The sequence below is a fragment of the Alosa pseudoharengus genome, unplaced genomic scaffold, assembly GCF_046254945.1.
Source record: "Alosa pseudoharengus isolate Yale_2024_CS ecotype anadromous, Long Island Sound unplaced genomic scaffold, YU_APseudo_1.1 YU_APseudo_1.1_scf_11, whole genome shotgun sequence".
NCBI classification, from domain to species: domain Eukaryota; kingdom Metazoa; phylum Chordata; class Actinopteri; order Clupeiformes; family Clupeidae; genus Alosa; species Alosa pseudoharengus.
The window spans coordinates 10223041-10240278 of NW_027468576.1; the positions used below are offsets into that span (position 1 = coordinate 10223041).

At 43.1% G+C, this 17238-nt stretch overlaps 3 protein-coding genes across 6 annotated transcripts; all 3 read left to right on the top strand.

Annotated features, from left to right (window-relative positions):
• The first annotated feature begins 2606 nt into the window (after positions 1-2606).
• Positions 2607-4667, top strand: jun (Jun proto-oncogene, AP-1 transcription factor subunit). The gene has a single exon (XM_076277965.1). It carries the CDS (start codon positions 2976-2978, stop codon positions 3936-3938), a length of 963 nt encoding a protein of 320 aa, XP_076134080.1. The 5' UTR covers positions 2607-2975; the 3' UTR covers positions 3939-4667.
• Positions 4668-6700: 2033 nt separating this feature from the next.
• Positions 6701-9249, top strand: caiap (CARD- and ANK-containing Inflammasome Adaptor Protein). Its single transcript, XM_076277963.1, has 2 exons — positions 6701-8113; positions 8395-9249. Exons 1-2 carry the CDS (start codon positions 6701-6703, stop codon positions 9247-9249), a joined length of 2268 nt encoding a protein of 755 aa, XP_076134078.1.
• A 354-nt stretch (positions 9250-9603) lies between these two features.
• Positions 9604-16549, top strand: LOC143116692 (uncharacterized). 4 transcript variants are annotated; one of them, XM_076277968.1, is made up of 7 exons: positions 9604-9692; positions 10711-10748; positions 10844-10918; positions 11542-11728; positions 15523-15785; positions 15945-16052; positions 16432-16549. In XM_076277968.1, exons 1-7 carry the CDS (start codon positions 9626-9628, stop codon positions 16441-16443), a joined length of 750 nt encoding a protein of 249 aa, XP_076134083.1. In that variant the 5' UTR covers positions 9604-9625; the 3' UTR covers positions 16444-16549. The 4 variants fall into 4 exon arrangements, 3 of the variants coding, with proteins under 3 accessions (XP_076134083.1, XP_076134081.1, XP_076134082.1); XR_012985899.1 differs by lacking the exons at positions 15945-16052; positions 16432-16549 and adding an exon at positions 12646-13126 and having other exon boundaries at positions 15523-15595; XM_076277966.1 differs by lacking the exon at positions 16432-16549 and having other exon boundaries at positions 15945-16198.
• The last annotated feature ends 689 nt before the right edge of the window (positions 16550-17238 follow it).

A 17238-nucleotide genomic window follows, 5' to 3' on the forward strand; every position in this document is an offset into this window, starting at 1 on the left:
TAAGGCTCCAGAGATTTCTGACCAAAGGCTAAAGATCAATGAACTGTGGGACAGTAATTACCCTTACTTACGGTGGCCAAGGGATACAATGGGGTTTTTATGAAGGTTTGGCCAGTCTGTATTAAGCTCATCATAACAGGGGCAGGGAAAGGAACATGGATCAAAGTGAGAGGTACCCAATCGATTGGTGAACTGGGAAACGGTCTGTTCTTTCCACTGCTTTAAAAGCTACACCTCAAATCTTGGCGGAGGACTGAATACACTTAAACATAACATATGGCCTAAATAATAAGTCTGACACACAGTATTTGTTTATATGGATTAAGAAAGTTTGGTGTATAAAGAAGGATTGCAGCAGCATAGACCAGGATGCCATGTAAAAAGGACAGCCAATATTTCCATGAGACCCACCACAGACTGCAAGACCACCGCAGAGACCTGCTTTCAGCCACTTAGTCCTGCAATAATGGCAGACAGACAGAGCGGAGAGGGCTATTGGCGTGTGCATGGCCTACGGGTGTGACAGACTGGGAGTGGGCCCTCATTAAAGGTTGCAGTGTATACATAACTATATACATAAACTCGTTTTTCCATTAATGTAAGCTTGGGTTATTAGAGGGAGGCACGTCTCAAGTGGAGTGTAAAGAAAAGCAACCAGGGTGCCGCACACACTGCTGGATGTGCAAAGAATACTCCTCTTGTGTTTTCAGATTCACTCCTGCACTGGCGACTAATTAACACACTTGATATAGGGACTCCGCAGGATAGTTAAATGCGCTTTGTTTTTGAACATGTCTGCCTTGTGCACAAACCCAGGTTGTCTGGAGAGACAGAAGAGGTAACTACCATTCAAATTTGGGCACATTTAATAAAAACCGAGGATGTTTTGTGACCATGTTGAGTCCATAGATAGATGGAGATTGTCTTCTGGTTTGTGTTCTAGGCTATATGGTTCACAATGGGAAATCTAATGTTAGATATAAAGTGATGTACAACATTGGAAACAAATAAGATATTTATTTTCCTGTTGCCCTCAAACATTACGTGCAGAGTTCCCAACTCAAAAGGGCTGTGGATAGGTCACATTATATACCTCCTGACAGGGATGTAGTGGAGGCTAAATGCAAGTAAACGCAGTTTATCCACCTCTGAAATTTCAGAAATAGAGTTTATCCACCTCTTATTAAGAGTTTATCCACGTCTCAAACGAGTTTATTCACCAATTGCAACTTTTAACATTTTCACACTGTATTATCCACATTCACAATATGTACACTCATCAACACTCTAGGAACCATTTAATACTGCATTTTATAAATATTGGACATAACCTCCACCATCATCAAACAAGTTCTGAATGCTTTTTAAAAAAAAATCTGATACCGCATGGTGCAGTCCACCTCACCGTGATCACAGAATTTATAGTTAGGCTACCCACCTCTTATTTTACCACTACATCCCTACCTCCTGTCCTTCTCCTCCCTACTGTAACACACAAAAAATATAGGCGGCTACTTGAAACACCATCGAGTAGCCTACTTGGAATACTTCCGCGGGCACAGCCTTTTGTCAAGTGTTACAATTATTGTCTATACATCAATTGTAAGTCAAGTGTATGGTCATGTTTAGATGCGCGCCATATTCTAGGGATATCGCAACCGAGTGTAATTCCTAAGGGACAGACACCAGACTGCCCCTCGTCACCAAAAACGAAAGTTTTTTTTTTTTAAATGCAGCATAGACTACAGAGTTGCATTATTTCCCTTTGTAGCCATAGGTTAACATGCCATGTTGTCCAGCAACTTCTAGCCACTGTGGTACAACTTTTAAACATAATGTTATGATCCATTTTAACTCGTTTATATCTCACCTAAAAGCTTGTAAATGGCAGGATAATTGTACGACGGGCTCTCAGTCTAGCATGTCAAGAGTCCTGCGCGTACACGTTGTAACTTAATACGCCCCCTTGTTGGGACAGCGCACTTAGCTTAGGCTACAAACATACCGCTGATCTGTGTTTGGAGGTAGAAGAAGTTGTCCGGACACAAACTTCTACAAACCTTTTTGACGTAGTCAACAAGTCTAGCCTACCCTTCTTTACCCGTATGGAACGCTGCTTACTTATGCATTAATCTATTTAAAATTTTGTAAACAGAGTCGGCAGAATGTGCTTTTCGATAGGCTACTACTACTCGTCCCAGGTTAAACTGTAGCCCCGACTCAATTTGCCGACAGTCGATGCTGAGACACACAGATAATAGTGTGGCATACCAATAAACATTAAATACAGGTATGGAATAAAATGGAATACGCTAAACTATATCTTTACCAATTGTATATAGGCTATCCCGCTGAAGTCCGAACAGCTAAGCGGGTAACCTTATATTCAAAAACAATACGTAATCCCACAATGCCTCACTTTACACATTACCTCATCCCATCGGCCACTGCGACAGAATCTTCTGGGTGGTCGTCTAGGCAACGCGCCTTATCAGAAGCGTTTGGAACGCCCCATTCGCCTCTAGCCAATAGGAGAGTTCAGGCATGACATCATTGCTATTTTTAGTGCAGCAGCGGTAGCAGATAAGGTTTGCCTCCACGCTGGAAGAGCTCAGAGTATACAGAACTCGCAAGAGAGCAGAACCTAGAGCTAAAGCATTGCTCAAGTATACGAAAACTTTGTATTTCTATTTAACGACGACCAGAAGAATTTGAAACGTTCCCGTGAAGCCACTTCAAGAGGTTTCCAACAATTTCTTTACAAGCGAGACACTTTGTCAGAACATTTCGCGGGACAAGGAAGACTTTGAAAGTTTGAAAATCAACGTGCCTGTGAGCACAGGATAACCTACACAGAAGTTCTGATTATAGGAACTCTACAAAGTTACCAGCTCATTCAGCTGGGAAACAGAAGACGCACTTGACATCGCTCTAAGTCTTTAAGTGAAAGAGAAGAAAGTTTTGGTTTCTTTTCTATGTCTGTGAAAATGGAAACTACTTTATACGATGACTCTCTGAATGCTGCTTTCACTCAGCACGACAGCGCCAGCTATGGATATAACCCCAAAACACTGAAACATAACATGACGCTCAATCTCGGTGACCCTACCGTTACCCTCAAACCTCATCTGCGCGCTAAAGCCAGTGACATACTGACCTCGCCAGATGTCGGACTGCTGAAGTTGGCGTCACCGGAGCTAGAGAGACTTATCATCCAGTCTAGCAATGGTCTGATCACCACAACTCCGACTCCAACTCAGTTTCTGTGCCCGAAGAATGTCACTGACGAGCAAGAGGGCTTTGCAGAGGGTTTCGTCCGCGCACTGGCGGAGCTGCATCACCAGCATATGCCCAACGTACCGAGCGTCACCTCCGCCCCACAGACGAGTATCAACAATGGTATGGCACCTGTTTCTTCAATGGCGGGTAGTACTGTTTACACTTCAACCATGCGCGCTGACCCACCTGTGTACGCGGACCTGAACACGTTCAATCCGGCAATCAGCAGCGCACCCTCGGCTGTGCCAAGTTACAGTACGGCTAATGCCATGACTTACACCACCACCCAGCCGATGAACACAGAGCTCCCCGTTCAGCACCCACGGCTGCAGGCCCTGAAGGAAGAGCCCCAGACAGTACCGGAGATGCCGGGTGATACGCCGCCTCTCTCTCCCATTGACATGGAGAGCCAGGAGCGGATAAAAGCTGAGAGGAAGCGCATGAGAAACAGGATCGCTGCCTCCAAATGCCGGAAGAGGAAGCTGGAACGGATCTCCCGGCTGGAGGACAAAGTGAAGACGCTTAAGTCCCAAAACTCTGAGCTTGCCTCCACTGCGAACATGCTCCGCGAACAGGTAGCGCAACTAAAGCAGAAAGTCATGAACCACGTCAACAGTGGATGTCAGCTCATGTTGACACAGCAGCTGCAAACGTTTTGAAAACAACAAGCAGGGCTATGTGAGAGACTCGATCTAATTAAAATCGGACTCTTAAGGACAAACTAAAAGGCTGTTTCAGTGAGCCGTAGAGATTTCTCTACAGGTGGCCAATGCAGGGACTGACTGGCCGAGTGCCTTGCGCTCCCTCTGGCGCGCAATGGAGTTCCGCCTGGACTTGTGGCTGAACTTCACGAGCTGTCCTTTGGTGGGCAAAAAGGAACGGCAACGAACAGTATCAGTGATCCGTCCTGCGCTGTTTCGTTTTCTTTATGTTTTTGAAAATGAGACTTAAGCTTGTTCACTTTGACCAAGTTGTGCATGGACCTAAGCTTCGATGAGCTGTCCCAGTATTAGATATGAAAAGATGAGAAGCAAGAACTGCAATAGACATTAGCTGCCTATGCTGTCGCGCCAGTGGGAAGGCGTGTCAACAGTCTGAATTCTTTTGATAAAAGCTGCCTGACTTCTAAGTTACAATGTACTTTTAATTCTCAAATTGTATTGAATTTGTTTTCTTTAAGTTAGAGGAGCTTCAAAAGTTATTTCTCTTTTTCTAAAGTCGTTTAATGGGGTTTCACTCATTGTTATTTGTATATAAGATCAACTGGGAGTACTTAAGTTTACCAATTTGTAATAAATACAGTATAATTTTTTAAGTTTGTTTTCTGACCACCTCAGAAACTAATCATTATTTAAGAACTGTAATAAAGTATGTTCAACCATGCAAAACTATTTGTCCATTTGATTGTGTGCGTGCGCGCACGCGCGCGGTTATCTGCAGAAAACATGTTTGTGCATGTTTCAAGGGCCTTGTAGCAGCAGGTAAATTCCAATTGTGTCCAATTTGTGGCTCTTTAGTTAGGTGTCCAGACAATTATATTGGAGCACTCATAGCCAGTCTAATTGAAAAGCCTGTCATTTGAATAACTTTGATTTTTTAATCTTTAAAATATACATAATCACGATCAGATGTAGGTAAAATCAACCACAAAGCCACTAATTTAACATAATTTAAAATGCCACCATAATTCACCAATTGAGAACATCACTTCTACCTCGTTTATTTTGAGGCTATTTGAGTAGGCCTACTTGTTTTGCCCAGGACACTAAAACAGTGATGGTTAAAGAATATTTTAGAATATAAATAGCTTAATTATCTTTGTAAGCAGCACTTCTACACAGATTGTAGTGTCCATATTCACACATGGTTCGACAAGCTGAAATTACATGATTTGCTTTGTTGTTCAGATTTCATCAGTGAATTGCTCCCCAACAGAAAAAAAAGCTTTTTGAAGCAATCTTGGCAATATTTCTCAATACTTGCCTGTAATAGAATGAAACCATTCTTGTACACCTTTTCACAATCAGAACACATTTTGTATTCAGGTCAAGGATTTATTGATCACAGCATAAATCTGCTTTGATTTCGATGCCCAAACTTGGGGAAACATGACATCATACCGGAAGGTTGGTACTTCCTAACCATATAAGGAAAGAGAGTGCATGGTCGGAAGACCTACGTCACATCAGCAGCTAGTGGGCGTGTTTTACGGGAAGTGGAACTCCTCGCTCAATCTCCAGTACTGGCCCACACTCTGTTGCACTCCTTTCATTTCTTGGGACATTCTTCTAGATTATTCGGAGTCTGTTTTAAACCAAGCCACACAAAACAAAACTGTAGATAAGATAGTGTTTCCAAACTTCCTGAGCAAACTTTCTCATGTAGCCTACTGATTTTATTATGTAGCCTAGGCTACGTGACACTATTATCTTGATTAATAAACATAAAAGCCTCCTAGGAAAAGCGCAGCAAAACCGATTAGGTCCTCCCATGCCATTTCAAATCTTTATTCACTTACAATTGAAAAAACATAACAGGGAACATGAATGTGTCTGACGTTTTTCAGTAAGCACAGTACATTATTACAGTGAAAACATATGTATAATAAGTTAGCCTATCTATAGCCTATAATAAGTTTAGCCTATGTCGTTTACCATGATTGCTTCATTGTGCGTATTGTTTTTATTTGTAAGCTGCTTTTGACAAAAGCGTCTGTTGAATCACCATAATGTTTAGATCTATCTGGAAATGACATATTTTATGAGTTTGTGATGGGATATATTATAAAATAATAGTATATATATATATATATATATAGTTACATATACAATAAAATAATAGCATATAGTTACATTATATTAATATATGTGGAAATGTTGTGTATTTATCTAATAAAACCTATAAATGCTGCCTATATTGTTCTATATTTAGATGCTGCCTGAAACCTACACATACAATAAGTGTTGACAAACCTGAATTATGTTTACAGCCTGGGGTGTGGGGTGAACCAAGAGCTCAAACACAAACATAAAACCATATCATAGTAACAGTCATTAGAGACCATAGCTCATTTCACATTTATGTAAAGCTTAAGTGCATAAACTTTAAAAAGAAAAAAAAAACCTTCATGGAAAAAATAAACCATCATCCATGCCATAAACATGAGAGGGGTAATTTTTGCAATACTGAATAATGCTGGAGGTCAGTTCTCTCATTTAACAACAACAAGCCTGCCTTGTCTGTTTACCTGGTTGCTGTGGGGATATATCTGGTGTGTACAGAACAATGACAAAGGTGAACACCATATGAAACAGCTACTGTTCAGCCTGCTGAGGTAGGGATCATACAGAAAGCAGGTGGATTAACATGTCTCACTGAAACTTCCGAGGAATTCATACACTACACAGCTCATTCAACAGTCATGTCCTCGACCACAACCACGGTCAACCCATACGCTGTTGAGGTCATTAGGACAATGAAGGGGGAACTGGTGGGAAGTATTTTGAACACGGAGGAATTACTCGACCTTCTTGTTGACCATGGCGTTATCTCACATGACCAGAGGCTGACCGTGTCCAGTATCCAATTGCGGGAGGAAAGAAACACCAAACTGCTTGACACACTCATCTCTCGTGGCGAGCGGGCTTGTAGGATCTTCTTCTACCCCTGTTTGGAAAGGGCAGAGCCTGACCTGTACCAGACTGTGAGAGCCTATGTCGGGAGCGTGAACGAGGGCATCCGTGATGCCCGCAGACAGCTAATAGGATACTTGCTGGAGCGAGACCACCAAAAGCCAGCGACAAACACACAGCACTCAACGCTTAAAAAAAACTCCCTTAAAACACCTTCAAAAGTAAGCAAAAAGCACAAGGCAAATGAGGCAGAGGTAAAAAAATGGGTGCCTATAGAACCTCCCGAGGAAAAACCCGGTCAAATCTTCACAGCCGTCGCCGGAGGTGATCTGAGCCTCCTGGAGGAGCTTTTAGAGGGCAGAGATGTGAACTCCATCAGGCAGGGCTCGGACAGCCTTCTGCACGTCGCTGCGGAGCATGGTCAGCTGTCCGTCATGGAGTTCCTCCTGCAGAATGGTGCCAAACTGGACACCAGGGACCAACAGGGCCGCATTGCCCTGCACAGAGCGGCCTCGAGGAGCCAGACTGCTACTGCAATGGCTCTCGTGATGGCGGGGGCTGACATCTACACCTGTGACAATGCTTCAAACACGCCGCTTCACCTAGCGGCACAGAATGGCCACCTGGACACCGTGCAGGCCCTGGTGGAGCAGGAGGGCAGGCATCTGAGGAAACACACCACGTTCCTTCACATGTCAGCGGCACAGGGCGACTCTGAGGTGGCTGACGTGCTTCTGAGGGTAGGAGCGGAGGTAGATAGTAAAGACAGTGGAGGGAAAACGCCACTGTTTCACGCTGTCAGCCGTGGGAATGAGAGGACAGTCGCCGTGCTCCTGCAGGCAGGGGCCCAGGTGGACTCTAACGTTATGGCCAGTGCGTTTGACCTCAACAGCAAGTCCATGCTGAGACTACTGCTTCAGAACACACAGGGGAAAATGACGTCCAAGTCCATGAACTCTGCACTGTTCAGAGCTGTGCAAAGGAATCTGGGTGGGATTGTCACAGCTCTCATAGACAGTGGGGCTGATGTCAACACCCAGAACAACCAGAGCTACACTCCTCTGCTCCTGGCTGCTGAGCTAGGAAACATGGACGCTTTCAAGGCCTTGGTGGAGAAAAAAGCCAACCTGGAGGCAAGGCTGTCTAACTCAACAACGGCCCTACACCTGGCTGCTCAGAGTGGCAATGTGACCATAACACAGGTGAACAATGTTTGATCAATGTACTTTTAAGGAAGACTGCTGGAATGTACATGGCCTTTTAAAGTTATAACTGAAGTATATTGTCAGACACATTTGTTCAAGACAGCATACAAACATATTTTTAAAACCAATAAGTAAAGCCTATGCAGATAGCAATATCCATATCCATATTTCTTATATTATTGCGAGGCTATTTGTATATTTCACAGTGAAGAATCCTTATTATCTTTATTGTTCTGGTCAGCCATACTGAATAGTGCATTGACTTTGCATTGCTACAGATGCTGCTAGAAAAAGGGACTGGACCAGACATCACTGGACCTAAAGACCAGACTCCCTTGCACATGGCTGCCCTACATAACCAGCCTGCACTGGTTGGCGCGCTGCTGCGAGCTGGGGCTCAGGTGAACGCTATCACTCAAGATGGACACAGTGCGCTCCACCTTGCCAGCCAGAGAGGCCACTCCGAGGTGGTGGCCCAGCTGGTAAGGGCAAAGGCTGACCTGAGCATGCGGGACAGGGAGGGGAGGAGCGCTTTGCACTGGGCGTCCGTCCGGGGAGAGGCGTCTGTAATCAAGCTCCTGCTTTCGGCCGGGGCAGACGTCAGTGCCGCGGAGAAGGAGAAGAAGAGCCCACTGCACCTGGCAGCCATGGAGGGAAATGCTGAGGCCTTGTCCACTCTGCTGCTGCTGGGGAAAGCCAGAGTGGAGGCCAAAGACATGGATGGCTGCACTGCTCTTCACTACGCCTCAGCCAATGGACACATAGAGGCTGCAACAGCCCTCTTATCTGCTGGGAAAAACAAAAATGTGGACAGCAAGAACACGTGGAGGAGGACCCCACTACACACTGCATGCGAACAGGGCCACGAAGCACTAGTGGAGCTGCTTCTCAGCGCTGGGGCCAAGATCAACGGCACAGACAGCAACAAGGACACGCCGCTTCACTGTGCCTGCCGTGCAGGGCACCTGGCCATTGTCCAAAAGCTTGTAAACCGGTCACACAAGGAGAAGGCAAACCTACAGGCCACAAATAATGTGAAGAAAACTCCTTTACAAGTGTCTGAAGATGGAGATATGTTAAATCACACACACATTGCTATTCTGCTGAAGAAGAAGATGTTTTTGATCAAATGAAACACTCTGGGCAAATGTTTTGCTTCTGCAACCTGAATATCTGTAGGCTTTGTTAATTTAGCTTATTTTAATTGGTCAGCTGTGATCAATTGTGTAAAAAATAATCTAAAAATAAAAGGATTTTTAATATGGTTAATATAGGCTGTTTGGCTCAGTCCTGTCATAGTAGTTCATTCAAATATAGGCTAAGTATGGTTTTATATAATAAATTCATTGAAAGCAACCGGAAACAAATAAGTGTCGTGTTTGCTACTGTTCATCGCCAGATGGCGCTCTGTATTCAAGATAGCCAAAGCCAAAGCAATCTTCTGTCATCTGACTTTCGAAAGAGTCACGTGAACAGTTGTTGACAATTTCAAAATGATGAACCACCAGCATGGCTAGGAACGAGGAAAAACAGTATGGGAGGCTGAATCGGTTGTGGATTCAAAAAGAGAAAGAGGGCAAGTTAAAGCTTCCTTACACATTCCAAATTACCCTTACCAAAGTTAAACCAAACTTTAATTCAAACGTGCGTTGTTAAAGGGGGCACAAAACAAAACAGGGCTAACTTTAGTTAGCTATGGAGCTAGCAAGTTAATGCTGATTCCTAGCGTCCTTTTCATTTGCATATTAAATCATACTATGGTGATTAATATGAATACGCTAGGACGTCGCAGCGATTATATTATCGGATATTGTATACGATATTATACATTATACCAGCCATACTTTTGTATTCGCATTTCTTATAGCAAATCTTGCTGCTAGACTCCTGTTTCTTGAATTTCCCCTTGGGGATCAATAAAGTATCTATCTATCTTCTTGCATTGGGTGCTTTCGGTCTTCACAGTGCTACCCCAAAGCAATGCATACGGTACTTGCATTTTGTGAATCCCAGCATGCATTGCTATAGACCCTTTCAAGAGAGTTCCATTATCAGCATCATAGTTGGCCCCACAAGACTTCCTTTTTAACATTCCATATGTTATCTTAATGCAGAGGAAGTAGATTGGGGCCCAAATAGAATGTTCAAGCATTGTTTTTGTTTACCTTGTTGAAAGGGTCCATAAGACTACCTGAAGACAAACACACCTAGCCTAACACCCAGACGTTCACAATTGTACAGTTGGCAGTGGGTCTGGAAAGGGGTTATTGAGCAGTGAAATAAAATTGGTACATTAAACTCTTACCAATCGTTTCAAAAGTGTAGCAATCTTGTAAACAAAGGTTTTGAATGCAGTTGTTCACTCAATTCCAAAGAAGTACATGTCCATGTCGGATTAGCAGTTGTACAGTATTTATGTGCCCGTGTTTTAGGGACATTGGAAATGGGCTTTAATGGCCTCTTGGCCAGAGGGACCTGCAGAGCAAATCCCAAATTTGCGGAAACTTCGTATGGGTATTCTCAGGCTAGAACGCACCATTGTGTACTTGTGATGACCTTGTTTCATTCTTGTCATGTGTTTTTTCATTCACCAGAGGGCCGTATCAAAGATGTTCACAGTAGACCAAAACTTGTGAGTGGGCTAGTAGTACTTGTTAACAGCAATGAATTAAACTGAATCACTGTAACTACTGATGTTACTTCAACTTTACTCTCCCTTGATTGCAGTCAACACTCAACTCCGTTAATGCTGTGAGAAAGTGGATGCCAAGCATCAAGGATGAAATAGAATACTATTTGCAGGTAGGGTAAACATTATTTGACACTAGTTGAATGCAGTGCACTTTGGGCTCACATATAGCACACATATGCCATCTAGCGGTATATTATCTAGAAAGGAAACTAGCATACTCAGGAACCATGTAGATCTCTGACACTTTGAGTTTCGGGTCAATTGAAAGCATCAATTTCCTTTCGGCCTAGTTGATATGAACAGTGAGGCATGTGCTCCTCTATGTTGCATCTGAAACATTGAGTCACCTACGTAGTGCTCATCACGTCACTGACCCAAAAGAAGGATGAGGTTTTCCTAAAGATGCGGAAATGATTCTCAGTTGAGGTATTTCACGATGCTCCACATTTGGTTTTTAAGTATGTATTAGTAAAACCTTTTCCCCTTCATGTCACCCCATCCTGCCTCTGAACTAAATTTGTTTTCTCACGGTAAATAGAAGGTTGCCACTTCTTAGTTGTTATTGTAAAGTTTCCATCTGGGTTGGTCGTCATTGTGCCAGTTAATTTTGAGCTGAGTAAGAAATACCATTGAAACGCATACATTGAAAAGCATGCATTGAAAAACATGCATTGAAAAGCATACATTGAAAAGCACACATTCCTGATCACACAAATTCCTCCTCTTGGTGCAGCAATCCCAGCTGTCCCACTATCCGGAGAGGAAGATTGCAGAGTTCAAGCTGCACATTGAGGAGCTGGAGAGGGAGTACAAACGCTTCCTCAATAAGCTCCGTGCTCTCGACCCATCCCATAAACACCACCCCTGGACACCCAGAGCCTACGCCAAGCGCAGACTGGACACCCCTGATGCTCCTGATGGTAGATCACTTTTGGTTTATGTTGGTGTTTGAAAAGTATCACCTACTGCAGTGTCCATGCACACTTCACAACCTTTAATTATCATATCCTACTGTCTTTACTATCCTTCTCAACCTTTAATTATCATATCCTACTGTCTTTATTATCCTTCATAATCTTTGATTATCATGTCCTTACTATCCTTCATAATCTTTGATTATCATATCCTACTGTCCTTACTATCCTTCATAATCTTTTGAAATTCAAACTGTCTAGTTTACTCAGTACAACAAAAGAGTGAAAGGGATAAATCAACATAGGCATATTTTTTTTTTTATTGTAGATTGCATTAGATTCAACCAGGTAATTTTGGGTATAGTTTCCAAGCCAATGAAATGTCAGTTATTATCTACACAGTAAGCAGAAGTGTAAAAGTGCAAATTACAACTACCACAGTATTGTGATGCTATAAATGACAATGGAGATAGTATACAGCACAGTATGTGCAGTGTGAACAGTGTTGCCAGTGGAGATACATGTTTATATTACATATAATGTATAAGCATTACAATATATAATTGTATTATTTTGTAATATATTATTATTGTATTATATTATTTGAAGTTAAGATAAAAGATAAAGTTATTATATATTAAGAAGTGCAAAATAAGCCATTGAGTAGTGCAAAGAGAAGCACTGGGTCAATCCAAAGAGAAGAGTGCAATAAAGTTAATCACTGTGATGTGGAGTTCAGCAGTCACAGCCTCAGGGAAAAATCTCTTCCTGAGCGTTGCTGGTCTAGGATCAAATGCTCCTGTAGTGCCTGTCAGATGGCAAGAGTGCGCAGGACTATCCGCTCCCTCACCAGCAGGCTCAGGAGGAGCTTTGTCCCTGGTAGTGATCATTCCTGACATTTGTCAAAATATCTCTTGTCACAGAAAAAAGATTGTGCACACTTGACCCTGCAGTCTTGACCAGTCAGACCGACATTGTACAGGAGGAGCAGCACTGCAGTGCCAGCGTCCAGCCCCCATCGGAGCACAGGGCCAATGTGGACCTGCCCAACCAAGACCAGCCCCTGGCTTTCGACCGAACCAAATTGTCGGTGGCCGTGGCCGGGTGCCGAGGCCCACTAGTGGGCACGCAGCAGCCCGAGAGCCTGTCTCAGGTGCTGTTCTCTGGCCTGCCGAACCTGCACAGCTCCCCACTGGTGCAGGCTAGAGCAGCTCTGAGGGTCTCAACAGAAGAGACGGAGAAGAAAGAGAAAGAGAAGGCTGCCTCAGTGGCGAAGAGCATGGACGATGTGCTGGGACTTGGCTGCTACTCATCCTCTGATGAAGATTCGTAACGGAACTGTCGAGAGGCCCTGTGTCTTTCAGAACGGAGTGCTCCGACGGTGCGATCTTGGATTGCGCTTGTGTAAGCGTTTGTTTCTCTTTCATGTTGGGTAGGAACAAGAAAAATAATATAATACTGATGCCAACATGGAATGAAATGCTCACATGGATAGGATCGGAAAGCGCTTGTGTGCTCAAAGAGTCGAGTGATTAGGAGTTGACATTTTAAAAGAAAAAATGTGGAGTGACATTTCACACCAAGCCAAGTCACACAGTTGCACTCATAATGGTTTCAATGGAATAATTTCTTGTTGTGGTCTGAAACAAAAAGAGGGGTTTCACATTGACATAACACTTATGTATGAATCAAACGGTCTCTGTCACCACAGCAGGTAGCAGTCTCTCATCAGAGCAGACCTCCACTAAGATCTGCTGATTCAGTAGGCATGAAGAACAATCCTCCCTCCCTCCCTCCCCCCTCGCTTGTCTCGAAAATCGTTTGGCTAGTCAGCCAATCTGAGACAGCAGAGGAGTAGAAGTGTGATGTGATGTGAGATGCGACCACAGTACCTAATCTCCAAAACCCCTCCGTTCCTCTCCTCTGCTGAGGGATGTAACTTCGGGGAAATGATGTGCTCTTTCAGCTGGTGTGCCTGTTCAGCACAAGCGCTGCGTTTGCTGCAGCAGGAGTGACTGTGGCTGTGGCTGTGGTGGAGGGGATGGGTAGGATGATGCAAGCTGAGGTCTGAGTCTGACTAGGACACCCCTGGCTACCAGTTGAGGTGGTGGTCTAGGTTTCCTCAGGTGCTTGCTGGAGAAATGAAACCTATGGTGGGTCACTGCAGAGGGATTTTGTGCTTCACTTGTAGTTCAGTTTTTCCATTATTGTCATTTTGAAGAAAAGAAACTTAATTTTGTGGGGCATTTAGACCTGATTATGCCAATACGTGGATAGAGACTGGGGTGGGAGGGGGGTAAAGAATAAACTTTTTATGAAACTATAGATGATTCTGATTCTGAACTCAATAATTCAAATGAATGTGTGTATATTGCTAATGGGTTATTGTGTTTTGTAAATGCATGCCTCGCTCAGTAGTTTCTAGTTTCACATTGTTAAAGGATGATGGGTAACACTTCATATTAAAGCACACTTGTTACTTGTTACAAGTGTACTTATGTAGCATATACATAATGGGGGGGGGGGGGGGGGAGCTGTATCCAAATGTAGGGGAAATGGGCAAAGGGGAAATTAAAGTTTTTGTCACCTACACAAAACAACCTGAATAATAGTTTTATAAGTTACTATATGCAATTAAGCAAACCAGTTACGTAGTTCATGATAACTATGGCTTTTCATGTTCTAGCAATGCAGCTCAGTAAATGCAGCTTCACTGGAGCACAGACACATGAGCAGAATAACTGACCCATACATATACATGTTGGAGCACATGTTTCTGTACATATTGGAGTACATGTTCCTATACATATTGCAGTACATGTTAGTGCATGTTACCACTGTATTGGTACAGCATGGCTACTCTTTGGTGCAGTGGAGTAGGCTCATTAAAACTGAGTGTTCTACTGGGTACCTCTACAGTGAGGCTCACAAGTTTTTGAACCCATGCAAAAGTTGACTAAAAAGAGGAATATAAAATCATTTTTTGGAAATTGATCTTAAGTAAAAAAAAAAAGAGGAAATATCAAACCTTTAAAGTAGTAGGGTAGGAAGGTGGGGTTCACCTGCACCCGAAAGGTATATTTTTTTAACCTAGTTTTTTGTAATCCTTAAGGTGTCTAGAAAAGGAATTGTGATGTTCCCCAAGCAAATTATTGTCCCATATGTGTTTTTTTGTATCATCTTTTGTGTCCGTGCTTGATTTTCGGCTGTAAAAAATGAAAACTTTAAATCTACATAGAATCTGAACAATACATCCTACAGACACAATCCACCCCAATTTCTTTTCGTCTTTCCATGAGGAATTGATAGATATGAGGATTGTCATGATTAGATGATGTATGGTGGTATTAAAACTCAAATAAACACCAAAAAATGTAAAAAATCGGTGACATTGGATCACTGGAACTCCTCCCCTATGGACCCTATTGATATATGTTTTCTAACTTTTGTATTTTTACAGTCTTTAAGATGTCTAATAAGCAAATGTTGATGATCCCTACTTGAAATATTGTCACATGTTGGTCCAAATGAACATCTCCCATAGTAGTGAAGCATTGCAGCCAGTTCCTCCCAGCCTAGGCACAGCTGATGGGTTCTTCATAAGACCAACAAGGCTGCAATGCTTCACTACTTGATGGAAGATGCTCCTGAAGATGTGCCTTATCCGAAGTATGCTTTCTACATCCAGGATGGCAATGCACTCTTCCATGCATTGATGAACCTCCCACCAACGTTCGAGGGAATTTGTCTTCAGTCCCTTGACCATATGGTGGCTAAGAAGCATTTTGTCTTCTCAACAGACTGCTACCATGATGATTCTGTCAAAGCTCAGGAGCGATTTTGTTGTGGCGTGTCCCAGCGGTACATCATAGGTGTTCCTGCAACAAGGAAGCCGAGTGACTTCAAACTCTTCCTTGCAAATGATGAGAACAAGACACAACTCTGTAAATTGCTACTTGAGGTGTGGGTCAGCAAAGCATCTGCATCACGGCTGGAGAAATGTGGAACAGCAGTGGTAGTCGTTGAAGGCAAATCATATCAGTTGGAGTCATCGGGTGGCAATGTGAGTATTTTGACAGTCTTTCTCACTATTCTTCTTTTTTAGAAACTTTTGGGAAATATTTAATGTTGTATTACTATATAATTTAATGTTGTATTACTATATACTATCACATGTTGTATTACTATATACTATCACACCTTACTCAATAACTTGTTTCAGGTGACCACATGTGAGATACCTCAGGTGGAGTCAACCCAGGAACAGACTGACACCCAGATTGTTCTGCACCTGCTGTATGCCGCTCAACTGGGGCACAAGGTGGCTGTGGTGAGGACTCCAGACACAGACATTTTCTTCATCCTCCTACACCACGCCTAATCCGTCCTGCTGACCATCTACGTCGACATTGGGACCAGAAAGCACAGGCGGATCCTAAATGTCAGCAAACTGGCAGAATGTTAGGGGGCAGACTACTGCACAACAATACTCGGCCTGTACATCTTCACAGGGGAAGACGTTACAAGTGCCTTTAGAGGCAAAGGGAACGTTGAGCCTCTGAAAAAGCTACAGAGTAATCCAAAGTACCATGCAGCCTTCAATGAAATAGTTTTAGTCAGATATTCTGTAGCATGTAATGGCAATTAATGCTGAACATAGATATTGATACATTGTGACTTTGTAATACTATAATTATTTATGTCCTCAGAAAACTTGGTGATCAGTGGTCTGTGGAGCCAGATGTGGTGGAGGACATCGAGGCATTTAGATTGTGTAATGTATGGCCAGGCCCGTGAAAAATCGTGCGCAGCATCATGCTGAAAAAAAATGATTGGAGAGGATGAGACGCTTACCACCAGATCCAAGGTGGATCTGTCCCAGCTCCCGCACTGCAGAGACAACTTGGTCCCACAGATCAACCGTGTCAACCACCGTCTGGCCATCTACAAGAGAGCAGCCACACCGATATTCTGGTGTCCCAAGCCCCATGATCCTGGTCAAGGCTGGGAAAAGACTGAAGAGGGTACCCTGGAACCAGTGTGGCCTTGTGGACCTATCCTCCCCACTTCACTCACTGACTTTCTAGAGGAAACAGTCGAGGAGATGGATGGAGATGGTGAAGAAGACAAGGAGCAAGAGATTGATTATGAAGACCTGTCGTATTATGTATAGACATCATTGCCCTTGACCTTTTGACCTTTGATTAGAATCACTCTTTTCTATTTCAGTTTATTCTAATGGGGATTTGTTATACCCTATATACACACATATTTGACTATATGAGTGGTTTTCTGTTTTGTTTCAATAAATATAATACCAATATAACGGTTTGAATAGTAACTCCTTACTATGGGAGATGTTCATTTGGACCAACATGTGACAATATTTCAAGTAGGGATCATCAACATTTGCTTATTAGACATCTTAAAGACTGTAAAAATACAAAAGTTAGAAAACATATATCAATAGGGTCCATAGAGGAGGAGTTCCAGTGATCCAATGTCACCGATTTTTT